Below are 14470 nucleotides of genomic sequence, written 5' to 3' on the forward strand. Positions count from 1 at the left end.
ACTGCTCATACATTTTCCCAGTGCCATGTCTTCCAAGGTCACCTTTGGATTTTGAAGATTAGAATAATATTGATGTGTGTAATTTCATTTTATAAACTAATTACTTGTCTACTTTAAAATGGCTTACCTAACATTATTGCAGACCATAATCCAGAAAAAGGAAGAAGATATTTGCTGATGTGCTCCATGAGCCCCTTGCTGTAGTAAGGGTTTGCCTCACCATCCATCTCCAATGATGTGTTGGAAATGAGCTTCTTAAAATGTCTCCCAAAGAGGTTGTTTCCCTTGACTCCCTAGCCAACAGACAAAACAGAATAATTATGTGATTTGAACATTGTGTGCACTCATCTTTCATATCTATAATCTAAAAACCCAACATTATGTTGTATAAAACATTTAAAATTACTTGTGACTTGTGATTATTATGCTATTCCAAAGTATTTAAAAAGATATATAAGAGGCAAAAGTTTAGCCTTTAGTTTTAATAAAAATTGACTTCAGTTTACCTTCAGGTCCTCATCAGCTTTTGAGTTTCTGTCATTGCCATCAACATCAACATTGGCTTTCTGCATCAACAACTGAAGGTTGTGAAAATGTTTTTCGACATTCTCACCACTACACGGACTCCCAAAAACAACTGCAGCACTTTGAACCATGTCAGTGAGGTCTTTTAAGGAAGTTGCAGTAGTGAAGACTCCAAAAGTGTGCATTGCAAGATGGTAGTTCTTTGGTGCACTGCAGTTAAAGAAAAAATTGTCTTTAAGTGTTTCCAAAACAGTAATAATGTTTTCCCAAATTGAAAAATGAAATGCCATGTCACATGTCACAATAAAAAACAAACAAGTGAATACCATATTAAAAGGACTACACTTTAGAGATGGCACGATACCACTTTTTTATGTCCGATACCGATACCATAAATTTGGATATCTGCCGATACCGATATGAATCCGATATAGTGTTTTTTAATCAACAAAACTGTTTTTTTTTAAATATCTTGCTGCATTTTGTATAAGTTCATACTCAAGTTTAAAACAACAACTACACTAAAGCTATTCTGTTATACCTGTATGCAAAAAAAAATATTTCATAGTTCAGCAATACTGATCAATCTAATAAACATAAACCTACACCATCCTCCCTATTCTGGTATTTTAAAGAGTACTTAGCGTAAATATTAAGCAACCTAACTAATAGGGTTCCAACTCCCAGCAACAACAAAAATAAATAAATAAAAAATAGGGAACCACCCCTCACGCTCCACCTCATGATGCTTAATCGACGTAACCAACCTTAATTTGATGCAGTGTGAAAAAAAAATGCACAGAAATCAATTATTTTTCAAGAAATATTAAATAGATTCAACATCTTTCTTCAACAAAATTGCAGACTGCACAGATGGTACCTTCCCAAAGGAAAAAAAAGTACTATAGCTTACTAGGGTATATATATTAGACTTAATAGTTACTATATACAGTAATTGACTTCTATTCATTTTGCATCAAATTAAAACTTTGGGTGTCAGATAATTATTTATTAAAAGCTAGACATTTTAAATGAGAATAAGAAAGAAAAGTATGTCTTTGTGCCCCCTTTTCCCTGTTAATGCCCTATCGGCCCCCCTGGCTAAACTTTGCTAGATCCGCCCCTGCACAGTTACCAGCGTCAGCTACGTAGAAAAAGATCCTCGAGTAGAAAGTAATAATAAATAAATTCTAACAACAGCTGATCATCTTAAACGTGCTGCTGTTGTTCAGCCGCTGGTTTCCTCTTTCTGGTGCAAAGTGGGCCAAAAGCAAACTAGAGACACGGACTCGCGACAGAAAAGACGATCAGCTGATCGTTAAGCAGTTTCATGATTGAAGTAGCAGCAAGAAGAGGCAGTCGCTCCATATATCGTTTGTTAAGCTTAATGTAGGAATGCTTTACAAACATTCAGAGATGGACTTACACACTTGCTTTACTTCTCTCGGGATAACTTTGTCGGAGATGAAATGCCGGGTTGCTAGCGAAGCTCCAAATGCTATCCAGACCACCGACAGGTCCCGCATGCCACAGCCGCTCTATCACGTGATGCATACTGCTCCGACGTGCTAACGTTCTGAGGTGAGTTACGGCGTGTTGCAAGTTTTGTGAGGTGCTTTCGTGATATTTAATGGATCGGATTACATTTTTTATTTTTCTCCGATATCCGATCCAGTAATTTAGGTCAGTATCGGACCGATACCGATACGTAATATCGGATCGGTCCATCTCTACTACACTTACTACTTTTTACAGATCTCCTTGGCATTCTTCATAACATGACTAAGGCATCTGTGAAGAATTGGAACCTCGAAGTCTTCCTTGTTTCCTTTCCCCGAAGCGATGTTATAATAATGATTTATTGTGTCAGAGAGATTTTTTTTGCAAAAGCTAAACAGATAGCTTGCATTAGGACCATAGATCCATCACACATAAGCATTAAAGGTGAACGCATGGCTTTGCGCCCAAAGGCCCTTGCAACATCAGTCAGAAATGCTTCCAAAAAACATGTAACTGAGGCAGTGGTATGGTCACATGTTAAATATGTAGCCACTGGTAGGGGAGAGGATGTTTTCCGTGGATTTCTTACTACAAGTTCGTAAACATAGAAAGGAGGCGAACCCTTTCTTTTTTTCATGATACTTCCTGTAGCATCCAAATAAAGTATGTCCTCCCGACAGCAGCTCTGGAAAATCTCAATGCTCCTGGAAGACCATAAAAAAACACCTTTTGGATGTAACATCACTTTCTGCAATACATCCTCTGGGTTGTTCTTCTTGTTTGCCACCATTAACTGGAGACTCATAATCTCATTATGATGAAGACGACTTTTCTTTCGGATTTCCAAGGCTATGTTTCTCAACACTTGAGGAGTTGGAACTTCATCTCTACAGCCCGATTGCACAACATCATCATCCATTTTGCTCATTGTTTCCAGATACATGGCTCTAGGTAATTGCTTTTCCAATTCATGGCCAATTTTATCTCTCTTATGAGCTCTTACAGGTCTTCTTCTTAGTTCATAGTGGTTGTGCACACACTCGAGACCTTGAAAATTGACTTTTGCCTTTAGATCGTCTTCATTATCTACAGTGACAGTGACAGTGACTGGACAATCCTCAAAACTGCAGTAACCCAGACACCAGAAGAAAGGGCCCTTTCTTACTGAGTCCAAAGCCTTGACTCTGTGCCTTTTGAAGGCAAAGGAACAATATGGAAACACTGTCCGTATTCCGTCTGAAATCAGATTTGTCCACTGTAGTCCCTTGTATCCTCTTTGGGATCTCTTATTTTTTATATTAGTCCATTCTTTCCTTTTCAGGAAAAAAAAATTGTTGCAAGTGGGACCCTGATTCTTATGAATCCATCATCAGATGAGTAGCCGTTAGGCTAAAAAAGAGGAAAAATTTATTTTGTGAGAAAACATTTTGTCCATGTTACATAACTACCGTAATATCAGTAAATATACCTGAAATACTTGTGTATTTTAAGTATATTAACAACCAGTGTTTCTAATGTCAGAATATATAGCAAAAATTCATGTTGAGAAGTGTCATGAAATATAAATTTCATTCTATGTTACAACATTTGATAAAATTCTTTATTTAATTGTATATTGTGTTTTTAAAAATATTTTTTATGTAACATAAAGTGGTCATTTAAACAATGATCCTAGCGCCAATCATAACTTATGTGAAAGCATTTTTAATGACTGACCTGCTCAGGAGACAGCTGTCCATCCTCCTGCAAGGAGATGTCCGGTGACAGAGAAGCGGCAGCTGATAGTTCTTCTGGTTGCTATTACATGAATTGAGAGGTGTAACTTTAGTGTAATTACATGGAAGTGTTAAGGAGAAATTATGATAGTACAGACAGACTGACCTGCGCAGGAGACAGCTGTCCATCTTCCTGCGAGGAGATGTCCGGTGACAGAGAAGCGGCAGCTGATAGTTCTTCCTGTTGAAAATGACATTACCCGTAACAATATTAATTTTAGGGATAATTTCAACAGTAACACATTGACTAAAATTTGGTATACCAACATATTTGATATCAAACACATAGAATTTTATTTATGGAACCTGCTCTGGTGGCTTTTGTCCATTATCTGAATCCCCTTTGACTGGTATAGACAAGTTCTGTAGAGAACAGGCATACATTTTTAATAAATTTGATTTTAACTAAATAATTTAATACAATATATTTTTTTAAAAAATAAGTGAAAAGAACTAACCTGACGAAATGCATCACAAATTCTGTAGCGGTTATTTTGATTATTCTGAATACCAAGTGTCAGGCAAACTTGACCCCAGGGGCCTTCTTTATGAAGTGCATGGTCCTCCAGTTGGATGCCATGTTTTTTCAGCTGTTCCACAGTTTCAATAATTTCATTGATTGTAATCGTTTTATTTTTGTTCTAAAACAGAAGATATAGCATTTTCAGTTTTATTTTTCGTGGAAAATGTATATGAAAGAAAAGAAGAAAAAAATACATACCCCAAATAAGCATCTGGACCAGCCGGCGAGCACTGTGAGGGTCATGTTTTTTGACTTTTCCAGTGCTTTCAACACCATCAGGCCGACCCTCCTGGGTGATAAGTTAGCAGCGATGCAGGTGGATGCTTCTCTGGTGTCCTGGATTGTTGATTACCTGACAGGAAGACCACAATATGTACGTCTCCCACAGTGTGTGTCTGACAAGGTGATTAGCAACACAGGGGCACCACAGGACACTGTCCTCTCCCCCTTCCTCTTCACCCTCTACACCACAGACTTCAGCCACTGCACAGAGACCTGCCATCTTCAGAAGTTTTCTGATGACTCTGCGGTGGTTGGATGCATCAGCAGGGATGATGAGACAGAGTACCGGGCTGTGGTCGACTCCTTTGTCACGTGGTGTGAGCAGAATCATCTGCAGCTCAACGTGGCAAAGACCAAGGAACTGATCGTGGACTTCAGGAAGACCAGGAAACACTTGACCCCTGTTTCAATCCAGGGGGTCAGTGTTGACATTGTGGAGGACTATAAATACCTTGGAGTACACATTGACAATAAACTGGACTGGGCTAAAAACACCACAGCACTTTACAGGAAGGGCCAGAGTCGTCTCTATTTTTTGAGGCGACTGAGGTCCTTCAACATCTGCCAGAAAATGCTGAGGATTTTCTATGAGTCTGTGGTGGCCAGTGCGATCCTCTATGCTGTTGCATGCTGGGGGAGCAGGCTGAGGGTCGCAGATGCCAACAGACTTAATAAACTGATCCGTAAGGCCAGCAATGTTGTGGGGATGGAGCTGGACTCCCTCAAGGTGGTGTCGGAGAGGCGGATGCTGTCCAAGATAAAGACAATGTTGGATAACACCTCCCACCCACTCCATGACATGTTGGTCAGTCACAGGAGCTCGTTCAGTGAGAGACTGAGATTACCGAAAAGCACCACTGAACGACACAGGAAATCATTCCTGCCTGTGGCCATCTCCCTGTACAACGCATCCACTTAACACACTGTTTGCTGCTACAACTACACATGTTTCTTTTCCAAATATTTATTTATAAGTGACTTATGTATGTATGTATGTATATATATGTATATATTGTACTATTCTTAGTTAGTGTATTGTCTGTCTTGTCTTAATGTTGGTTTAAAATGGAGCACTGTAACAAAAAATAATTTCCCCCAGGGATCAATAAAGTATTCTGATTCTGATTCTGATTCTGATTCTAAGCAGAAGCGGTAGACTCTAAGTGTAAAAAAGAAATCATTACATTGTCATTTATATCATTGAAATCATAACATTTTATAAAGAATATGTATAATATTCTCAATGAATTGAGAACAATTTTAAATCGGTGCCACTAATTACAAAACTATCAACTTTGTTTCTATTCAAGTACTATTTGAACATGTTTTTGTGAAATGCAATGCCCCTGAAGAAAATGTGCAGCACTTGATGTTAAAAAGCCATTGCCTGTTAGCAACAGATGTGCCTGTTATAGAACACGTGTTAATTAATTTCTGCCGTATGCTACAACTTTGCCTGAGTCCTGTGCGCAAATCTTTTTTTGTTTTTGCTCATAGCGAAGCCTGTTATCGAAAAAATATGGTGAAATAAATGTAATTTTAAGTGTTACACATAAGAAAAAAGACATTTTTACAATCAGAAATAAACTAGCTAATATCTTAGGCTAGGCTACAAGTAGGGATGGGTATCGTTTAGGTTTTATCCGATACCGGTGCCAAATCGGTACTTTTGAAACGGTGCCGGTGCTCAAACGGTGCTCAAACCGGTGCTTAAAGAATGGAGAACATAAAATTGGTCCAAAAACCACTCATGTTCAGCTGGTTTTTTGTAAAAAGATAACAATGTTAGCCTTTTCTACAGCTATGGGGCATATATGGTATCACTCTTGGCTGGAAGCAGTGCTTAAACAATGGAAAAAACACAAACTTTGTCCAAAAACCTCTCATGTTTAGCTGTTTTCCACTTTTTCTTTGGTCATTTTAGCCTTTTTGGCCAGGGTGAAGGGAGCATCTGCCATCAAACAAGAAGACAGCCGCATGTAGCTATGATGATGTTTGCTAGTTCACCTTACGTGCATTAATGTAATAACGTGGTTAGCCTACTCAAAGTAAATTACACACGAACAACATTAAGCTACTCACGCAGAGAAGAACGGCTGCTGCTGCATCATCATCCTCATCATTTCTGCTACACTGGCAGGGCTAGGGGCCAGGACTCTACTCTTCGGGTTTTTGGGGATGTTGCTAAATCCGGGTCCGATAACAGGCACCACACCCGCAGTAGATGCGCTCGGTGTGAGGTCTCGCAGCAAGCTATCAAATACGGCGCATTTCTCGGCTTTTAAAAAAAACGCTATGCGTCGCCAGGTGTTTCATCAGATTCGAGGTGTTACCTCCTTTGACAGTATCACAGTATCAACTTAAAGCACTTGTTGCAGGCTGCTGAGTTTGCATATTTTGCTGTGAAGTACAGCCAGACTTTTGACCGCTTCGTCTTGGGCATTTTTAATCTGTAGCTCTGCTCTAAAAGAACGTACGTACCTGGACCCGCCTACTATCCTCAGAAACATAAAATGATTGGCTAGAAGTGTATCACAGCTCAGGAAAAAAAAGCACCGAAATAAAGCACTGAAATGTGCGCTGCTTTTCGGTCTGGTTACTACCGTTTATGACACCGGTACCCATCCCTAGCTACAAGACTTGATTACTCAATTACATGTAATTGGAGATGAACTACTTTGTTAGCAAATTTTAAAAGTTAATATTTAAAGTTTATACTTAAAAAACGAACTCACCCCTTCTCCTTCTTCGGCATTTTTTCTGCACAAGACTTTTATGTTCAAAATGACATGTTTTCACCTCTAGTATTTGGAATGTCGACAGAGTCAGACACTCAAAGCTCGCATGTCCAGTAGTGGGCGGTATAGGCTCTCCAACAGATTTTGTTTTTTTCAAGTGGACCATTATGGCTTTGCAATATTGCTCCACTTGATTAAAATTTTAAAATATCTCTATTTATTCAATCATTTTATTGTAAAATTTAAATTTGCAGTTATTATCAAAGGAATACACATAAGTGGTTGATAGGAAATATTAAGACTTAGACAAGAGACGTTCAAAAGATGGGGAAAAACAGAGGGGATGTGGGACGGTGACACAAGACAGTAAATTCCATTGGATTACCTACTGGAAGAAAAAAACAGAAAAGAAAACAAGCAAAAATATAACACAATACACAACAGCAAGTATCACATCCACAACCTAGATAAGTATAAGTAACAGTAGAGAATAAATATTGGTGTCAGCACGGCCCCTGCCAAGAAACATTACCATCTACATGTATTTAAAATTGAGACGTGGGCACCGGCAACTTAGGAGAGGTTGAATACACAGACCATCCCTTGGACGCCATTCAGCATGCCCAGCACAAGTGATGTTGATGTATAGATTGTGGAATAAAATTGAGGTACAGGTGGTCGGAAGGGGACACAGCAGGAATGTCTCACACCCACCTCAGTGAAACAACTGTACCCCAAAGCCCTGCATGTGTGGCGGTGTGATGGAGTTGGGATGAGGAGGGGAGGGAAGTGAAGGCAAAGTACTCTCTCGTGGGGCCAGGTCCCCCGCTGACCCAAGTAGGCACCCCTGGAAGCCACAAAGGCCCATCCGGACGGGGGCCTACATTAGCACCACCACCAAGCCCCACGGAGCCTTGGGTGGTGGGCGCACATCGTAACCCACCACAGAGGAAAATACATCCACCCAAACATTCAATAATCTCTCTGACTGCATAAGACGAAAGACACCACAGCTGAGTTTATTGTCCACCTCTGTACTAATTTTAAAGTTAACTATTGTCTTTTTTTTTGTGGGTTTTAAATGTGGTGAATACTTGACAAACAAAGTAAAAAGAAAAAACCAAAAAGACAATTATAAATTAAAGGGCCTTGGAGATGTCATTCAAACTAACACCATTGCACATCAAAACATAAATGTGAGTAACAGAAAGAATAAAAAAACATTTCAGAATAATTCTAAGGTGGAATTACCCTGTGGAAACAGGAACTTTCCATTTTAGAGCATTTTGAAATCACTAAAAGTTAGGTCAATTATGGACAATTTGAAAGGGCTTTTATTTTTGAAAGCAAAATCAGAATTACTTGATATTGATATGGTATCACTGTGGGGTTGTATACTGTTGATCTAAAGTGGAATTACCCTGTGGAAACAAGAATTTTTCATTTTAGAGCATTTTGAATCGTTAGAAGATTAAGTCAAATATCGGCAATTTCAAAGGGCCATTACTATGAAAAGCAAAATCAGACTGACTTGATATTGATATGGTATCACTGTGAAAAAGACTGCGGTTGGAAAGTGTTGATACAAAGTTCAAATAGTATTTGGAAATACGACTTTTGCTTTTCAGAGCATTATGAAGTCATTGAAAGAGTAGTTCAAAAATGAAGATTCACAGGGCTTTTACTTTGAAATCCAAACTAAGATGGCCTTGATAGTGACAGGGCACAATTAGGGTACAAGGCTGTGTCATATAGATCGTTCATTAGAGTTTGTAAAATAAAATAAAAAAGCCTAAATTATATGTTATTATGTTCTTAACATATCTGTTAATTGTTAATTAGATGCATTTTTTTTTCTTTTTCTGCCCATTCTGTTGGTTTTTGTTTTTTGCCCTTCTCCCCCGTCCCTCTTCTCAGCTGTTTCTCTTTCCCTCTTTCTTTCTCCCCTTCTTTCCCCCAGTCAAGTCTGTCCCGTATTCAGCAAGTGAAAATAAAATAAACAATAAAAGGTGAATCAAATGGACCATTACGGCAAGGCTGGGATGGTCAATTTGGTAAAGTAAATCCGTTGGGCATCTTTCTTTGCCTTTAGACAATAATTCTGATGGCAAAAGAGCCAAACGGGACAGGCAAAAAAGAAAAAAAAAAAAAGTCCAGTCACACCTCCAACACTTAACACCCACAACTACTACTTGGCTCTATATTAGGAGCCACTGACTCACCTGCCAAACACCACCTTTTACAGCACCTACTGTTTATAATGCTGCTCCTCTCTGTCCTTTCCACAACACCTACCTGCATGGTTTTGCTGAGAATACCAAGCCACAAGGTGACATTCACATGATTTAATTAGGAAAGAAACTAGCATACATTCAAGCGGATCCCAAGAGTGAGTTACTTAAAAGACAGTAAATGCACAACTTCCTCAAAGCACTTCAAATATGTGTGAAATTGAAGCCAAAAAATTCCCAGCTAACTTTCCAGGAAGTCCTCCATGCCCGTGCTTTGAATTGGTTTCTTTTTAGATAGATTGCAAACAGTTTGACATGTTGACGTATGTAAAGTGCAGTAAAAATAGAAAGAAAAGAAAGTAGAAAAGAGAAAAAAAAACAAAAAAAACCATATCTGTTAATTCACTCGAAGTTGGCTTTTATTTTGAAATCCGGTTTCCACATCCATTCCCGTAATACTTTGAATACACAGGGAACGTAAAACAAACTGGAGGCTGGCTTGACTGCAAGTCTCGAATTGGAGGCTGGCTTGACACCAGTGCTGCACTGACTGTGGGACTTTAATGTGTTAAAAGCAGGTTGAAGACGGCTCAGAAACATTTGAAGATTAAAATTTAGCATTATGGCTGCTGGTGGTTTGTAAAGCCTCTACTCAGCTGTATTTTTGTTACTAATTTATGTTTGTTGTTGTTTAACACAGATTTCAGAAGAGCAAATATGCTTAATAGTTTAACTAGATTTCAATTGTCAGTGTGGGACTGCTGAGTCACCTGAAGAACTCATTTCATTCATTCTCCACATGATGTTCATATACAGAAATGTTTCACAGGAACTGATTTCTCCCAAAGGGTGAACTAGTGTGATTCCATAGATTACCTCTGTATGAATGTACTTCTTAAATGAAGGCAAGTGTTTGTCCTTTTCTGTTCCTCAGGTACAGTACGTGATATCAAGGGCAGGCGGTCAACACTGGGGGAAGACAAGAAGCAGACGTACTTCCAAGAAGGAGCTGCAGTGAGGTCAGAGGTCAGAATCTGAAACAGCTCAGGTTTATATTTTAGAGGTTATAAAAAATCAAAATGTATTTATAAAGAAACCTTTAAATAATAGTCATAATTATGCTTATTATAAGAAATATCAAACATTTAAGTGGATTTTCTGTTACACATATTGTGTTAGCCCTGCAATAAACTGGCAGCCTGTCTTTGTCCTGTATCAGCTGGGATAGGCTTCATCCTCCCGCAACCCTGAATTGGATACATTGTATTCCAATTATGTAATCTGATCATTTACAAACTGAAGGTATCTAATCAAAATGTAAGTAATAATTATAAATTGGGAAAGCAGAAATAAGTGTGACATAAATGTAAATGTGTGAGCTGACATAGAGGACAGCTACATGTAGTCTGAAAAACCTCCTGTTAAAGGAGGAACCAGTTAGAAGCTGTTTTCAAAGTAGCTGAGCAGATTTCATCTCAAGTAAGCGATTAAGTGTTTGTTCGTTTGTTCTGCCACTTAAAGAGCATTTAAGGACGTCGTTTGAGTGTCCAGTTGAATTAATTCTACTGGCTCTCATGGTCATTTGTTATTATAGACATATTTTTCATGTTCATCCAGCTATTTAGTAAATTCTATCTATTTAGTAATATCCGTCAGCTATAAAATGTAATATAAATATAAAAATATCTAAATATCTCCTGTCCTTTATGTTTTAATGATGTAAGTCTGTTATCGTGTTACATTAGCATTCCTCACATATCAATGAGATGCTGCACAGTACAATCCTACTGACACAGCAGAGGGATAACGACGGCTATTCAACATCGTTACACGACACATTCGAGCTGCATGATGCAGACAAAGTGACTAAATCATCTTTTTTGTGGTTTATTGTCTTCAAACCAGCAGACAAAGCTGATGGCAGAAGATGTCAGAGAAGAACTTCAGGCCGTGGACTGAAAAGGTATTTTTTTCTTGTTATCAAAAGACATTTGGAGTGGCAGCTTCTACAACTGGTTGTGCTAAAGTAAAGCTTACAGTCTAAGAAATAACAGTGTTGATATTCAGCACAAAGAGAAAAGAGCCACCAAAAAGCTGTCAGCCACAGATGTGCTATAAGAGTTAGAAACTCTACTTATGGAGAAACTTTCTAAGTCTAACAGGGGACAGGTACTCCTGCCCAAATAACATGATATAACCCCACATACAGCCCAGCCATAAAGTGAACCAAGCCATTTAGTTAAAGACAGCATGGGACCAAATGCATGTAACCAGCCTGCATCAACCTGGCATTTCTTCTTCCTGAATTAAATGAATGAATGGATGAAAGTTAAATGACTACAAACCTAAAGCCACTAGTTCCCGCACTGGAGCTCCCTGACACTGTGTGTTAACCGTATTTAGCTTGAATCAACAGTTGTAACAGGCTAAGATACGTGAGACACTGCATTGAATTTGTTCCTGTCTTAATGATTTCAGCTCAGATGTTCTGCTTTTTCCTTTCAGTAGATCAAAGCAGCTCGTGCTCCTTCTGCTTCCAATTTAGAAGAAGAAGAAGAAGGCGAAGGCTTCAGCGAAGTGGCGTTCATGGTCTCAGTGAACAGTCACGGTCACACACTGCATGTGGTTTTAAAAGCAACATGTCTGTTCACCACAACAATGGAGATGTGTAATATTAGTGCAGCTACGGTTTGTTCTTGAACATCAGTTCTGTTTTCTACTTTGATCACTTAGACCAAAAAAGTGTTGTTTTCAGATTCTTTCTTTTACATCTATAAACCACCTGCTCATTTTTTATTACAATTAGTTTCACATGAATGTTAGTGTTTCCTTTATGATCTTTTAATGCTTACACTACACTGTACATGTCTACATTAGAGACATTTCTGTTTCCTGTTTCTGTTGACTTAGAGTTGTGAAATGTTCTTTTATTTGATGCACAATATGAAGTTCATAATTTTCTTACAAATAAAACTCTAATGACAAACATGAACAGCTGTGCTTATTTCTGAGACATGAGTTTTTGAATGTGTTCATATTTAGACAGTGTGCATCTGTCTGCTGAAACTGTGATGTGAACCTGAGGTGATGGTCAACAGAAGGCAAATATACATCAATATAAAACAATATTGAAGTAATGTCTTTACCCTCTGCAGCGTGTGGACGCTGTGCACGCAATCACCTTATTCACTGTAGTAAACATGCACCGCTAGCTCACGTGACTGACTGTCTCCATGGTTACATCGTATATTATTAGCTATGTAAACAGCTTCCAAAGATACCGCCATAGCTCTCTGCAGCTGTAACACTTTCACACTTTGCAAATCATTTCATGTTTTTGATAGTTATGAAGACAGAATATGTTTCTAAGGTCATGCTAGGCGGTTGCTATGGTGGTTGCTGTGGACTTGGGTGGACCGCGTCCGATTCCTGTTATTAGCTGTCCGCCACAGGAAGGCTGCGTTCCATTTACAAGTAGTGACAGTCTGCCGCAACTCGAACTCAAACCCCACTTTGTTCTTTAATTATAGGCCTTTTATAGCCGTTCATGACACGCACACACACATAAAGCACTTTGCCTCACCATGAGAATGCAAGTTTACCTAACCTAACCTTAAAGTATCTGATATAGGATAGAAAAATGAAGCAACCAGAGATTTAATGATGAAGACTCTGGGTTCTGTAGTTCACGTTTTACAGTCCTGAATGACTCTTTGCATATGATTTATTGAAGAGGAGTTTAGAATGCACTTTACATTTAGACTGTTGCTGTTTCATTTTTTACATTGTTGCCGTGTTATGTCATGAATAAGGTTCACCTGCTGGGGGTTTGATGGATCAGCTGGACAATACAGTCAAAGACAGACTTCATTCATCATATGCAAGAATCCTAGTTGGATTTTTGTTGTCACTCATGTTTTTGAACCAAATATTGAAAACAATTCTGACAGACTGGATACCTCGTCAGGGTGTACATTACCTTGTACTCAAGCATCCCAGGACAGAGCCCTGCCCCACCATGAGCCTGGGTGGATACGTGGTTATAATATAAAAGGACCGATACTGAATATGAATATTTCATGAAAATTGAATTATAATACAAATTAGTAATAAGGGTTTCTCTGCACCCTTATCTACCCCATATTCAAAGAGCTGCGGGCAGAGAGGGTGACAGGAGAGGATGGCACTGAAGAGAAGATGCTCGGTTTCTGGAGTCTCCTGGTCCTGTCAGTATTAGTAGGATGCATCTGCTGTCTTCTCGTGGATGCTCACCTACCTTGACTCCTTCCAGCCTGGTATGGATTTCCCAACACAGTGGCCCACGTCAGAGACGTTTAATATTGATTACATATGTCTGAATTGCTAACCCTAACCCTAGCTCAACAGACCACAATGCCCTGGACTGTCAGTATTATTACATGCTGTGAACATAAGTACCTTTGATCACAGTTTATGTTGTAAAAGAGAAGGAATATTGGAAAAAAGATCAACATTGTGATATTATTTCTTCCAAACTGACCAGAAACATGCTTGTCAGACTCTCACAGCAAAGGATCAGACTCACTGTGCATGACGGCTCAGGCCAATGATGTCTGTTAGAGTGTCAGTTGTTTAGTGCTTCTGTACAGTTAGGGTCACCGTCTCTATTTCAGAATAATTAATATGCGGAAAACACTAAAAGTTGATTGTCTTCCAGTATTCTAGCATAATTAAAAAACTTTGACTTTGTAAGTACATATTATTAGTCCTAATGCCAGCATGAGTCTTCATAACTCCTGCTCCTGAACTTTAAAATGTACCTGATGAAAGATCATTTACAGTGGCACTCTGTCAGGATCATTCTGACTGTAAGATCACTGTATTAATCTGAATCCTTCTGAAATGTGCTGTGAATGA

At 38.8% G+C, this 14470-nt stretch overlaps 3 protein-coding genes and 2 long non-coding RNA genes across 5 annotated transcripts in view; 3 read left to right on the top strand and 2 right to left on the bottom strand.

Moving 5' to 3' along the window:
• On the bottom strand, window positions 1–2694 carry LOC309701581. Its single transcript, XR_014275141.1, has 4 exons — window positions 1952–2694; window positions 507–735; window positions 128–293; window positions 1–42 (listed from the first exon to the last, which is right to left on the bottom strand). It is a non-coding gene; the product is annotated as an uncharacterized lncRNA (long non-coding RNA).
• The window catches only part of LOC309701482 (uncharacterized protein), a 2150955-nt gene that overhangs the window by 1216333 nt on the left and 920152 nt on the right, over window positions 1–14470 (top strand). The window lies entirely within an intron of this gene.
• LOC309701490 (NLR family CARD domain-containing protein 3-like) overlaps window positions 1–14470 on the top strand; it is a 346993-nt gene that overhangs the window by 292185 nt on the left and 40338 nt on the right. The window lies entirely within an intron of this gene.
• On the bottom strand, window positions 3692–7388 carry LOC309701525 (uncharacterized protein). The gene is made up of 6 exons (XM_082525777.1): window positions 6688–7388; window positions 4522–4675; window positions 4259–4441; window positions 4107–4163; window positions 3907–3981; window positions 3692–3822 (listed from the first exon to the last, which is right to left on the bottom strand). The coding sequence occupies exons 2-6, from the start codon at window positions 4597–4599 to the stop codon at window positions 3730–3732; spliced, it is 486 nt and encodes a 161-aa protein (XP_082381903.1). The 5' UTR covers window positions 4600–4675; window positions 6688–7388; the 3' UTR covers window positions 3692–3729.
• LOC309701599 lies at window positions 10991–12600 on the top strand. Its single transcript, XR_014275158.1, has 3 exons — window positions 10991–11053; window positions 11480–11537; window positions 12080–12600. It is a non-coding gene; the product is annotated as an uncharacterized lncRNA (long non-coding RNA).

This window comes from Aulonocara stuartgranti (genome assembly GCF_965226115.1).
Source record: "Aulonocara stuartgranti genome assembly, chromosome: 23".
In the NCBI taxonomy this organism is placed as follows: domain Eukaryota; kingdom Metazoa; phylum Chordata; class Actinopteri; order Cichliformes; family Cichlidae; genus Aulonocara; species Aulonocara stuartgranti.

Excerpts from the sequence above, each read along its gene's own strand:
- LOC309701525 (XM_082525777.1), bottom strand. The coding sequence starts at position 4,599 with ATGGTGTTGAAAGCACTGGAAAAGTCAAAAAACATGACCCTCACAGTG. Across the intron at positions 4,442-4,521 it reads GGTCCAGATGCTTATTTGGG|AACAAAAATAAAACGATTAC; the intron begins GTATGTATTTTT and ends CTTCTGTTTTAG. Across the intron at positions 3,823-3,906 it reads GACAGCTGTCTCCTGCGCAG|CAACCAGAAGAACTATCAGC; the intron begins GTCAGTCTGTCT and ends TTCATGTAATAG.